We start from the raw sequence: 14,146 nt of genomic DNA, 5'->3' as shown, positions 1-14,146 counted from the left end.
TAGCAACATCCTATGAAATATCTTGTCGTATAAACTTCTATCTCACACAATATACTCTCAGTCATTAGTTTATTTCTACTGTGATTCTCCACCACTACGTTTATCCTCCCTATCCTGCTGAAATATGCTATACCTTCGATTTCTATCCCTGTTAGAACATCTTCCTTGGTTAACCAAGTTTCACTGACACCATCAATCTTTGAAGAGGCTAAGTCAATCAATGCCATATTGATTGACTCATTCTCTTCATTTCTAATACTAAGAGGGTGATGAACATGTGCAGACAGTGGATGAGTTTAAGGAATGTTATGATAAACTTTGTGTTGACTTCCCACAATGAGGTTTGTGACTCCACAGACTACAGGAAATAATAATAATATAACAATACTCCAAATTAGACATGAACTGGATAATTATTGCACAATATTAAAACAAAATACTTCATAAGCATAGATAAAACCTTACCTTGTTCCACATGGAACATTTTTTACTTCATCTGTTTGTAATGTTACCTAGAAAAAAAAATTTTTTCCCCTTTAATTTGCAAAATTTACACATCTGATCACTCTGATAATATCCTTTTGCAATGAAAATAGAAAGGAAGGTTAACACTTAAGCAAAGAAACCATCAACAAATATGTTATCTATTCAGCAGTTTTCTTTTACACTGCCAAAAATAAATAAATAAATAAATAAAAATTAAGATGTTACATTCTAAGTGAAATAAGACAAATGTCTTATTTAAATTTTTGGCAATGTCTACTTGTGCCATTCAAATTTGTTTATACTGAAGATATTCTGAATCTCAGAACACATCCCAACTCAACATCAACAGAGTTCAAGATTGCTACCATCAACATAAGAAGCATCAATGGAAAAGAAATGGAACTAGAAGAACAACTGGATGAGTACCAGATTGACATAGTAGGTGTCACTGAAACAACAAAAAAGGCAAAACCAGGAGAGATCTTTCTAAGCGACAAGTACAAAATATTATATTCAGCCAATAACAATCAGGGAAAAGAAGGAGTAGCTATAGTATTCAATACTAAATATGAGGATAATTTTGTTGAATGGCAGGCAATATTATGTAGTAATGTGGGCAAATATCAGAATGATGAACTCGACAATGTGATTTATTTGTGCTTCTGGGCCCACAGAAGTTCTACCGAGAAAGAAATGGAGGAATTTTTTGAGGCAGAGAAGATACCTGGCACAATGAAAAAGGAAAAGTTGGTCCTCGTTGGAGATCTAAATAGCAGAGTAGGAAATGATTACCAGACATATAGAAATAACTGCACGGACATATAGAAACAGTCTGCACGGTTAGCCGAGTGGCTATGCGCTTCGCAACCATATGCCTGGGGAAGGAGTGTCCTAGGTTCGATTCCCGTCGGTGACGTGAGGAGCTGAAGGATCTTCCTCAGCCATAGCCAAGTTAGCCAGTCTTGGGTGTGGACAGCAGGGTTTTTTCCCCAATTTATTCTGGGGTTTTTCATCCCGCAATGCAGGCAAACTGGCCTTGAGAACTCAACACTATAGGCCATAGAGTACACCGGGGCATAAGGCTGACCACCTTATCCTGTAAACGGAGTGAGGTCCGATGATCAATGGACCCTCGACACTGCAAGGTAAAAGAGGGTATAAGGAAGATGAGATGAGATGAGACCTATAGAAATGTTTCAGAAAATTTGGAGAAGAGTACAAAACTAATAATAATGGTAAATGTCTGCTAGATTTCTGTTCAGGACATGGATTAATTATTACTAACACCATGTGTTCAAACACAAAAATGTGCACAAATTCACATAGAGAGCAGATGCAAAATAACAAGGATTTGTACTTGAGTTTTTTAAGTATTTGTATATCTGGAAAAGGCATATATTACAAGGTGCCATGAAGAAAGCTCTTCAGAAAGCTTCTTTAGGTACAATTTTTAGTGAAAATTGCAAAATGAATACGGAAATAGACAACAGAATTAATAAAGCTAGTATGGTAGGAAGTCAGCTGGATAAATTTATATGAAATAAGAAAGAAATTAGTCAAAACACTAAAATTAGCTGTATACAAGACAGTGTTCAAACCAATTTTAAACTAATGGATCTGACAGCTGGGTTAGAACTTGTTAACCCAGCTCTCAACCTTCTGACCAGGCTCTCTGAATTATGCATCAGAAGGTTGAATATACATATTCAACCTTCTGAACAGGTTCTCTGAGCCACTGCCAAACTTTTATATCTCAACATTTAAGCATTTCTGGTTGAATATCATCTACCTCAGCTGCCTTTCCACATTTTAAATTTTTGATGGCTTTTTCCCTCAATTATTGATATGTACTCCTGTTTGCATTCCTCTTGAAAATTTTCAACTGTTGTTTTGCTACTGCTTTTTCATTTAACAGTCTTTCAAAGTAATTATTTCAGACATCTTGAGTATCTTCTCTTCAGTTTTCATGTCACCTTTATCATCTTGCATTTCTTTTATAGTACTCTTTCCTCCAGGGTCACTTAATTAGGGTCAAAGCTAAATAACTGGAAGGAGACCGCTACATTATCTTTAAGGAATGCAGAGAACCCACTGGGGCTTATCACCTAATGTCCATTCTTCACTTTCTCATGGTGCCCACCCCCTCCCCAATGTACTGAATGAATAAGGATGGGTTGGGAGTTTGGGATTTAAGATGACTAAATTGTACACTCTATAAGTTTATATCACATATATAAAAATAAAACAATAATAATCATTATTATCTATTATTTCAGAAGACTGAAGTTTTGTAATCCACTTCTATTGCATCAAGCACCTATCTATATCTTGATCTTTCTCTTGGTCTTTTACTTGCCATTTTTCTTCAAATACTTATTTGCTCATCTTTCATTTCCCATTCAGTTTAAGAACCTATACAATCTCAGAATAGCTTCGTACATATTCTTAAATATAAATAACTTCCAATTTATTTCCGATATCTTCAATTTTTAATATGTCTGATGCAACAGTTCTACTTCTCTAATTCTCCTTGAAACTCATACGTGTGGCTACAATCTTTAATTAAATGTTTCATGAATACTAAGCTGTGTGAAAACTTTGACTTTTCTATTTTCATAGTCAAGTCAAAAACTCCTGTATCACTTTTTTATTTATTTATTTTTATTTTATGTCAGTATCATGACACAAGATTGTAACCCTAGTGCATTAGTATTTTGGAGGAATAAAGGTTAGATAGTCCAGAAATCCTTCTTCATATACTATGCATGGTACTTTTTTAAGCCATTTCTTGACTTGTATAAACAGAGTGGTGGTCTTCACACAGTGATGAAATTCATCAACCACTTAAACACAACTGCAAACATCCATGTGGAACAGTGGGACTTTGACCAGCAGTGAAAAGTGGAGATGCTATTCACTGAGCCAGGTGATCATCTAAACACAACTGCAAACATTCAGCTCAGGATGTAGTTCAGCTGTCTATTGGCTGGAAAGTGGAGCTAGGTGAAGACATGAAAATATTTAATGAATATCACATTTACATAACTACTTAAATTGCATATCAATGCCATCATCCATATAATGATAGATTGCCAGAAATCAAAATAAACAAAGGAGAACAGAATATTTCAATTTAAACACAACAGTAAAACATGATGTAATTCATGGCACTACAAGAAGTGAGTCAGATCAGACATGCCAAGAATTCAACAGGTAACTGAGATAAGGCAAAATTATTCCACTGAATAAAGGTGGTGATAAGGCTGTGGCTACAAATTTTAGGCCAATCTGTATATCTGGAGTTGTGGTGCAGGTACTACAGAGAATGGTGAGGACTAGGCTACAGAAATGGGTTGATAACAGCAGTATTCTCTATGGTTATCAGCATGGGTTGGAAAGTGGTTAAAGGGAGATCATGTTTTACTAACTTACTTATATACTATTACAAGGTGACAAAATATCTTGGGCAAGAGAAATGGATATACAGTGGTGTACTTAGATTTTGCAAATGCTTTTAATAGACTGCCACATGACAACCTGTTAAATAAACTGAAACAGATGGGATTGGATAACAGACTTCTGAGTTGGACCAGTGACTGGCTGTCAGATAGGTATCAGAAAGTTGCATATGGGGGGTGCAGTATCCTGAAAGGGGAAGAGTGACATGCTGACGGAGTCAGTTTTGAGACCATTCTGTTCAATGTGTATATTAATGAAATTGAGATGGGTTTAACTGGTGATATGCAGCTGTTTGCAAAATTAGGGAGAGCAATGCAGAGTCAAGCAGATGTTATGGCCTTACAGGAGAACTTGAATAGATTGCATGAATGGGCAGGAAAGTGAAACTTTCAGTTCAAGTCGCAACGCATACACTTGGTGGGGAAAAAACTTTAAAGGAAGTAGAGGAAATGAGAGATCTTAGAGTGGTGGTGGACAAGAACCTGAAATTCAGGGGCCACATTGCACAAGCTGTGAAGGAGTCACATCAGATAATGGCAATGATGCAGAGGACCCTGACATGCAGATATAAAGAAGTTAAGATACCACTGTATAAGGCCTTATATGGATTATTGTGCACAGATTTGGTCACTGGATTTTCATAGTGATGAGGATATGTTAGAAAGGGACCAGAGAAGATTCATAAAAGTGGTCAGTGGTCTTAGGAATGTGGGGTATGAGGACAGATTGACAGAATGCAAATTACAAAGCCTTGTGAATAGGAGGAGGAGGGATATGATTGAACATATAAGTTAGTCAGGGATTGTTATCAGGTTGACATGAACGAAATTTTCCATAGAATGGGAGAGGGGAGTAGAACAAGAGGCCATCCCTTAAAACTGTATAAGGAGGGTGGGAGCAGAACCCTGCTCCCACCCTCCTTATACAGTTTTCCTTAAAAAAGTGAGGAGCAGGTTTGTTACTTGTACAGTGATTGGTGAGCGGAATGCATTGCCTGAGTGTATTGTAAATGTAGACACAGTGAATCAGTTTAGGCAATTCTAAGCTGTGCAATTGAGGTGCTTGGTGAAACATCTGGAAAGATTAGAAAGTAGAAGGAGGGTAAGTGGTGGAATAATAATGTAAAAGAAGCAGTGACAGCTAAGAGGAGGGCAAAGCAGAAGTGGGACGAGTCAAGAGTGGAAGAGGGCAGAGAGGAGTATAGAGAGAAAAAGCGAGAAGCCAAGAAAGTCATTGCACGTGCAAAGACTATGGCATATCAAGATCTTTATGATCAATTAGAAACAAAGGAAGGACAGAGAAAAATTTATCGATTGGCAAAATGTAGAAATAAGGCAAATCAAATGTGAGGCAGATCAAAGACTCTGGAGGAAGGGTATCCAGTTTAGCTGCCACTTCCTCTCTGGAAGGGGCTTTCCTCCAACTTTCCACCTAAACTGGAAAGTTGGAAGAAAGTACTGGAAGAGAGAGGTATGAGACTGAGGAGAAGTAAGACAGAATATATGTGTTGCAAAGTGGATGGCAGCCAGGAGACAGACCTGGAGGAAGGAGGTATATGGATATAAGAAACAGATGGAGAATATACTTTGAACGGCTTTTGAATGAAGAAAATGCAAGGACTCACAGAGAAGATGGCCAGCCTTATAAGGGGATGATGCAGAACATTAGCAAAGTGGAGGTGAAGGAGGCCATAAAGAGGATGAAGAATGGAAAATCAGTGGGCCCTGACAGGATCCCAGTGTAGGCATGGAAGGCACTGGGAGAAAAAGGAATTGGCCTGCTGTGGAACCTGTTAACAAAAGTTTGTCAACAGGAAAATATACCCAAGGAATGGAGGGAAAGTACTCTTGTCCTCATCTACAAGGGTAAAGGGGATGCACAACACTGTAAGAATTACAGAGGAATAACATTGATGTTCCACACAATGAAAATCCTAGAAAGGGTTCTTCATGGAAGACTGAGGAAGGAGGTGGAAATTGCAAAGGAGCAATTTGGCTTCATACCTGGTCAATCGATGACAGATGCTATCTTTGGGTTACGACAGATGATGGAAAAGTTTCAAGAGAAGCAACAGGAGCTACACCTGGTATTTATTGATCTGGAGAAAGTGTATGATAGAGTGCCAAGGCAAGAAGTCTGCCTCTGCAGGTGTCTGAGGGAGAAGGTACCAGAGAAATATGTCAGGTTGGTGCAGAAGATGTACAGAAATGCGAAGACAAGAGTTCAGATCTGCATGGGAGAGACAAAGTTTTCAAGTGACAGTTGGCTGGGATCAAGGGTCAGCATTAAGTCCTTTCCTGTTTAATATTGTGATGGAGGTGGTGATGGAGGAGGTGAGAGAAGACGCGCCTTGGACTATGTTGTATGCGGGTGACATTATGCTGTGTGCAGAATCAAGAGAAGAAGTGGCAGCTAAACTGGAAAGTTGGAGGAAAGTACTGGAAGAGAGAGGTATGAGACTGAGCAGAAGTAAGACAGAATATGTGTTGCAAAGTGGATGGCAGCCAGGAGACAGACCTGAAGCTGGAAGGAAATGTCATCAGGAAGGTCAGTGACTTTAGATACTTTAGGTTCAACAGTGAAAGAGGATGGAGAGGCTGAGAAGGAGGTGGGATGTAGGATACAAGCAGGATGGAGGAAGTGGAGAGAGAGAGAGATGGCTGAAGTGCTATGAGGTAAGAGGGTACTGATCAATCTAAAAGGCAAAATCTACAGGACATTAGTGAGACTATAGTTCGCCCACTCTTTGTAGGTCCCTGCTTTGCGTCTTTCCAAGAATAGTCGATTCATGCTGAAGGGGAGAAAGAAATGAAGGACATCCGAATTGGTCACCAACACGCGAAATTACGTGCTTTATAGGTAAAATTTTCCAACTGTTATACAAGCAACATAGTTAGCTACAATGATCATAAAAGAGAAGTTAATTTTCCGACCGATAATAATAAACAACTCATCCCACAATACGGACTGATTACCCTATTATCGGAATGGGTTCTCCTTTTTCTGAGATGCGCAGAAGTGTCGAAGGATCTCTAATCGGTGGGCGAACTATAGCTATGACATATGCTATGGAACCTGTGGCCCTGAAGAAAAATAACATCAGCAGGATTGAGGTAGTGGAGATGAGAATGCTTAAATGGATGTGTGGTGTGACCAGAAAGGATCGTCTGAGAAATGACTATGTAAGGGGAATGGTGAAAGTTATGAACTTAGGATCAAAGATACAGGAGGCAAGGTTGAAATGGTTTGGTCATGTGATGAGGAGGGAGGACAAGTATGTGGGAAGAAAGGTTATGCAGATGGATGTGCAGGGGAGGAGGAAGCACAGGCGGCCAAAGAAGAGATGGAGGGAGATGGTGGAGGAGGACTTGGGGATGAAGAACTTGGATGTGGTTACAGCCCCAGACAGGATGTCGAGGAGACTCACCACAAACAGCAACACTACTTAAATGGGACAAGCTGAAGAAGAAGAGTCAGTTTAAGGCCTGGTTAGATGAGCTTCGTGTGCGATAGTATGTACCTCCTATGATACGTCTCCGACTCCATGGAGGTCAGATGTTAATAATAATAAAGTGATAATTAACTAAAATTCTATATCTTTAAAAATCGACAGTGATGTTAAAGAACTTCCAAAATTCAGAAGGTCTACGGAGTTGTAAAAAATGGCCGTTTTTCTTGAAACAGTCCTGAAGACTGCACCATTATAAATAATGCATATATCTCTTAGTTGCGAGAGTTATCAGAATCGTATTGAGTACAAGTGGTATTAAATTTCTATGCTGAAAATAAATTACATATTTCACCCTAGATGTATATAATGCTAATTATAATCTGCTCCTTTCTATTATTTCAAAAAAAAAAAAAAAAAAAAAAAAAAAAAAAAAAAAAAAAAACCTTACATCTTTAATAAATGAGAGAAGTGAGTCTTCAACACTTCCAAATACCAAAAAATAAAAACATGCCATAATATGTAAGGATCGATTTCAATGATAGTATTGCATTATGACTTTAGAGAGAGAGAGAGAGAGAGAGAGAGAGAGAAAAAAAATTGAGACGACCTAAATTAAGCTAGTGAAGTTCAAAGATAGTATTGCATTATGACTTTTTAGAGAGAGAGAGAGAAAATTGAGACTTGACCCAAATTAAGCTAGTGAAGTTCACCTAGAAAGTTGACTTTATAGGGTATTTATTTATATATATATATATATATATATATATATATATACAGTAAACCCTCAATTTAACAGACTAATAAGGGCTAAGGAACGTCTGGTAAATTGAATGTCCATTAAATCACAAATTTTTTTAAATAAAATTATCTGTAAAATTATACTGCAATTTTATCAATATTAGCATTGTAATAACAAAAAAATTGTTTTACACACACTTTAGATAAGTTAATGTGAAATTAATGTTCGTTGAGGCACTTCGTTTAGGTAATCCTGCTTTGAAAAAAACTATCAAGTTTTTTTGAACTTTTGAATTCTGCTGTTTTTTTTAAATAATTAACTCCCTAAAATTATGAAAATATGTATAATAAAACTGCCACAGAAAGTCACACCACGTGACAAAAGAACCAATTACAGTGCGACTGTCGTGATCACGCCCTAAACATTTGCCAAACATGTTTTATTATTATTATTATTTGACACCTCCAGGGAGTTCAAGGACTCATTGAGGGAGAGCACCTGCTCTACAACTCTGTCTCCACTACTCAATCCACCAACTGACCGCAGCTACACCACCACCATCTGCCGCCAACCACCATCACTAGTATTTCCATGGACACTCATAAACATCTAAGCCCAATGGCGGGATTCGAACCCGCTGCCTTTTGGCTGGAGAGCGGATATGCTAACCATTCAGCTAGCCAGGCCGGCTTTATGAGTGGTGACTCATTTATGTGGCCAAATTAGTACAGTGTTTTTTCAACATATGATGGCCTATTCGCCAAAATTTGTTAAAAATAACAGGAAATTAATAACAAAAAAATAACCTGTTAATTTAATTATAAGCAAATCTTGGTTAAAAGTAGTTCAAAATTAACAGGGTGGTGTTAATTTTCACGTGACATATGAACCGGAAATTTTGTCCGTTAAATCGAGGTCCGTTATTAACCTAACCTAACCTATAGTACATTTTATACCGTGGATGGGCTAGGGATTTTTTTTTTCTATATTTTATCAATATTATATATTTTTTTGTATAGGTAGTTAGCCTTCAACACTGAAGCATCAATGATGGAAAGTCAAAGAGGAGGAGGAAATTTTCAGAATGTGCAGAGTGGTATAGATAGCAGATGGATCAGAATACCTTGTGCATTGTTAGCATAGTCTGTTGGCAGATTACTTTCTTATTCCATATAAATTTATTCAACCAGTCCCACTGATTCCATTGGCTATTTACATATTATTACTTTATTACATGATTATTACATTATAAGTTTACATTATTACTAACTTCCTTCCTATCATCAATTTTCCTGCAAATCATTGAGTTATTGGTCAAAATTCCAATACTTTCAGATATATTTCAGTCTTCTAAGTGCATCAATACATATACAACTTGGCCTTCTTTTAGATCATTTTCCTGTCATCCTGGCATCAAATGTCTGTTTTGCTAAACAGACATTTGATGCCAAATGGTAGAATTATTTAGTATACTACCACAAGGGTGGTAGTATGCTAACATCTTAGGCTAGCATACTACCACCTTACGTTCAGCTCACACATTCCTGAATGCTAACAATGTCAATGTCATATGATTGTCACTGATGCTATCTGTTCACTCTCCTAAGTTTTCTTCAAATTCTCATATCTGTGGTCTTTGATCAACTATTTTATTTATAACTTAGCTCTCAGATTAAAACTGATATAAACACTGCCTTGCATATAGCTAGTTTATTGTTTTGAATAATTTCTCCTTGATTCCATAAAAACTTATTCCATTTATTATTATTACCCTTGAAGTCAAAGACTCATCTAGGAGGTCCCTTTGTCATACACACAACTCGTCACCATATCAGTTTTGCTTCTTCTATTGTCTTTTCCAAATTTAATTTGCTATCTTAACTACAAATTATGTCCTAAATAACTGAAATGTATAGTATTATTCACTTATTATATCCTCTATTTAGAGTGTAGCCAATGTTTTTGATATGTTCATAGTTTTTTTTCTGGTTAAATATCCTGATTTCTGATGTCTCAAGTATTGATGTTCTTCTGACTGCACTTCTGAATATTTTCTAAGGCACTTTTCTAAGTGCATCAATACACTTACATCTTGGTCTTCTTTTTTCTGGGTCTTTTTCTTGTCATCATAGCATCACTATTTTGATTATAATGACATTCTGTTCTATTCTATTCTCTTTTCATTGTTCCATTTAACAATCTTTCAACATAATTACTCCATACATCTGGAATGTTTATCTTCAGTATTTTTATCACCTTCATCTCTAATTACAGTACTCTTTCCACATCTCTATACCATTTTCTTACCTTCCTGATATTTATCTTCTACATTCTTATGAGTAATATGAGTTATGTTATTAGTTATTTATGAGTAATACATGAAATGGGTTTGAGACTGTTTGTTATGAGATAGACTGGGTGCTGCTACAGTCACTGAGGACCATCTGAAGGGGACTGTGATTTCAACTAGGGAGAATACAGACTGAATGGAGGAAAAAGTATGCAAGACAAGGGGAAATGAATTTATAAAATTAATCAGGAGTAACTGCTTTAAGCAGTAGTTGATGAAGGGACTCAGTACAAGAACAGTGAATCTAGTAATAGCTGAGATTCTGCCTATAAACGAGTTGACCATATTGTTTCCAAATGGTGAGAGTGGTCACAGAGTTTTGATTTTGGAGATGACAATGTATATAAGAGCTATGACTAAGAACTTTGGCACTAAGAATTTGGGCATTTGCAGAATTATAAGGCATGTGATTATAATATAATAGACGAGAAGGCAGCATGAGGCATTGTCTTGGCATGAGAAATCTTATGGTAGAGGAATCAAGCACATTAGAATTAGTCAAAGGATGCTTAAAGAAAGCTATATCTCTTTGCCTCCTTAGAGAACAAGAAATAATCACATGGAATTAAATTATTATTATTATTATTACGGACAACTCCAGGGAGTCATTAGACTCATCGAGGGAGGCCCAAATCATATTCATCACAACTATTCGACATTCATACAGTATCTATCATACCTCGCCTTAAACTCATTCATTGTCACGGCATCCACCACAGACTCTGGCAGCCCATTCCACTCATTCACCATTCTAAAAGTAAAGAACCCAGCTCTAACACCTTTACTAACCACACTTTTGCCCAGTTTCCATGGATGTCCCCTAGTCCTCCCACAACCAGTCATTTTCTCAAAAATATCTTCTGAATTAATTTTAAGAAACCCTTCAGTAATTTGAATGTCTCAATCATATCTCCCCTCCTCTGCCTATCAACCCACAAATTTTTGCAACCCACAAATCCTCAACCTGTTCTCATAAGGTTCATTCCACAGACCTGCTATCATCTTGGTCACTCGCCTCTGGATCCTCTCAACCACACTTTTGCCCAGTTTCCATGGATGTCCCCTAGTCCTCCCACAACCAGTCATTTTCTCAAAAATATCTTCTGAATTAATTTTAAGAAACCCTTCAGTAATTTGAATGTCTCAATCATATCTCCCCTCCTCTGCCTATCAACCCACAAATTTTTGCAACCCACAAATCCTCAACCTGTTCTCATAAGGTTCATTCCACAGACCTGCTATCATCTTGGTCACTCGCCTCTGGATCCTCTCAACCTCCTCCCCATCAAGAAGAAACCTAGGAAAATGGATGAATAATACATTATTCATCCTGTGGATCTGATATTGTGTGAAGAGTGGAGATCAGTCTTAGAAGCAATATAAAGATCAGGCTAGGAAAGTGATAGCCATCGTCAGGATGGCAAAATTGAATTATGAAAAGGAGACAAAAAATGATGAAGGAAATCAGAATTTTGTAGCATGGTAGAAAATTGTCAGACATATAAGAAATAGCTGAGTTGTTAACTGCTCACTTTAGTAAGGTATATATTTTGGATAGAATTATTAGTTCTCCGGATGCCAGGGAATAAATGGATGAAAGAAAAGACATATTTGAGTTAAAGGTATGAAAGTTTTTACCAGATCTTGCTTAAATACAGTTGGACTGGATGGGATATTGGCACAGATGATGAAGTTATGTGCAAAAGTGTTAGCAGTGCATGTCCCCCCTGACCTAGTTGTTCAACTTAAGACTTAGTAAGATTCCTAATATGCAGAAGGAAAGCAAGATAATTCCATTACCCAAGGATGGAGCTAAGAGTGATGTGGTGAATTACAGGGCAATTAGTATCTCTGGTGTGGTCATTTGAAAGAAGTTAGGAATCACATCTATAGTTGGGTAAACAACACAATGATTCTCTATAGAGGACATAATGGGTTTTGTTGAAAGTATATCTTGTTTTAGCAATCTGCTCATGTTCTATAATAGTGATAATATGGGTGGATAAAGAGAATGATATACCATGATATTTTTGGATTATGGCAAGGAATTTTGAGAGGATTCCATAATGGAGAATATTATCCGAAATTAAAGGAATGGATTTGCAAGATAAATCTGTGAAATGATTAGAGAAGCTGATTAACATCAGAAAGTGATATATGGTTATGCTGAATCTTTGAAGAGAGGAGAATGACCAGTGGTGAGGTACAGTATTCTGTATTTGGACCACTGTTGTTTAAGTTTTATATTAATAATATTGGGGAGGGCCTTAAATGTGATCCCATGAATGTGATTAAGTTAGAAAGAGTGATAAGGAATGTAGCTGATAAACAATCCTTGCAGACCAAATTGAACAGACTGGTATATGGGTTAATAATGAGTGTCAGTTCAATGTCATAATGTTATACATTTTGGATGGAGGGCACTGGAGGCAGAGCATTATATTAATGGGAATTTGTTGAAAGCAGTCAATGAGGCTAGAGACTTGAAGTTTTATTGTAGACAGCAATAAAGTTTAGGAATCACATTAATGAAGTGCTAAATCATTGATTAAACAACATCACTGTTAAAGAGAATCAAATCAATATACAGGTGTTCAAATCAAAGGTAAACAAGTTTTCCCTTTCACAACCCAATCACCGGTATATACAGTACTAACGTACTATAGGTTGACCAGCCAACCTCCTATATATGGGCCCAATATAATAATAAAAAAAAAAAACTTGTAGGAATAAGGAAATTATTCTCCCACTTTACAAGGCTCTGATAAGAAGGCACATGAATTCCAATGAGATGGGGAGACAGTTTAAAAGATTCATGAGGGAATGTGGTATTCAAAGTTTGAGGAGGAGATGGAGAAGAGGAGTATGACAGAAATGTACAAGTCAGCAAGTAGACACTAGTGAGATTTTGCAGCTAAAAGTTGTACATTTGTATTGTGGGAGGGCCAAGATATTTTTTGTATTTTTATTATTTTTTGTATTTTTATTTATTTTTTATATAATCCAGAAACCCTGCTCAAGAGACAAAACATGGAACTTTTTCAAGCCACTTCAAGCTTCCAATGAGTGGGATGGTGGTCTCGCATCAGGTGATGAAATTCTTCTCCCACCTAAAGACAATCATAGACACCAATTATGGAAAGATATCTCTCCATTCCACCCTAAATTCCCACCTGCTATCTAAGTGTTGGTTCTCAAAAATTTGTGTCGAGGCTGTACAAGAGAAGTAACAGGCATACCATAACTGGCTGTCATCGCAATCTCCATCTCCCCCTTTACTGCTTACACCCAAACCTGAAACAGCAAGAAAACAATCAACACACATCAAAATTGATTTTGAAAGAGCCAAAAGAAGGAAACCTGTCTCGTGTCCAACGGGCAGCCCTGCTTTCTGGTCAATTGACAAAGTAACTGGCCATAACATTTGTCGAACACTGCTCTCACCTGTTAAAACTAACATTACCTACAGAAAAAGTCATTATCTACTGGCTTCATACTTTTCTTTAAATGCATGCATGGTTGATCTTGCTAATGTTCCTTCAACCATTCAAAACACTCAATTCCCCCCATTCCCCCCCCCATCAGAAAATCTTGTTCAAGTTAGATACCAAAGTCTCCTAAAGATTTGCTCTCCAGAGTTAATTCTCGTCATCTTTGTATG

The 14,146-nt window shown here is 37.1% G+C and overlaps 1 protein-coding gene across 4 annotated transcripts in view; it reads right to left on the bottom strand.

Annotated features, from left to right (window-relative positions):
- The window catches only part of LOC150104456 (erlin-1-like), a 354,949-nt gene that overhangs the window by 235,420 nt on the left and 105,383 nt on the right, over positions 1-14,146 (bottom strand). For all 4 annotated transcript variants that reach the window (XM_090395630.1, XM_090395631.1, XM_090395634.1 and 1 more), the window contains exon 5: positions 466-512. In XM_090395630.1, coding sequence (XP_090251756.1) covers positions 466-512 — 47 coding nt within the window. The remainder of the gene's footprint in view (positions 1-465; positions 513-14,146) is intronic.

This window comes from Typopeltis vanoorti, chromosome 7 (genome assembly GCF_054136105.1).
Source record: "Typopeltis vanoorti isolate ZY-2024b chromosome 7, IOZ_Tvanoo_1.0, whole genome shotgun sequence".
Lineage (NCBI taxonomy): Eukaryota > Metazoa > Arthropoda > Arachnida > Uropygi > Thelyphonidae > Typopeltis > Typopeltis vanoorti.
Note: the sequence above shows the minus strand (reverse complement) of the source record. Positions and strands in the feature narration are given on the sequence as shown.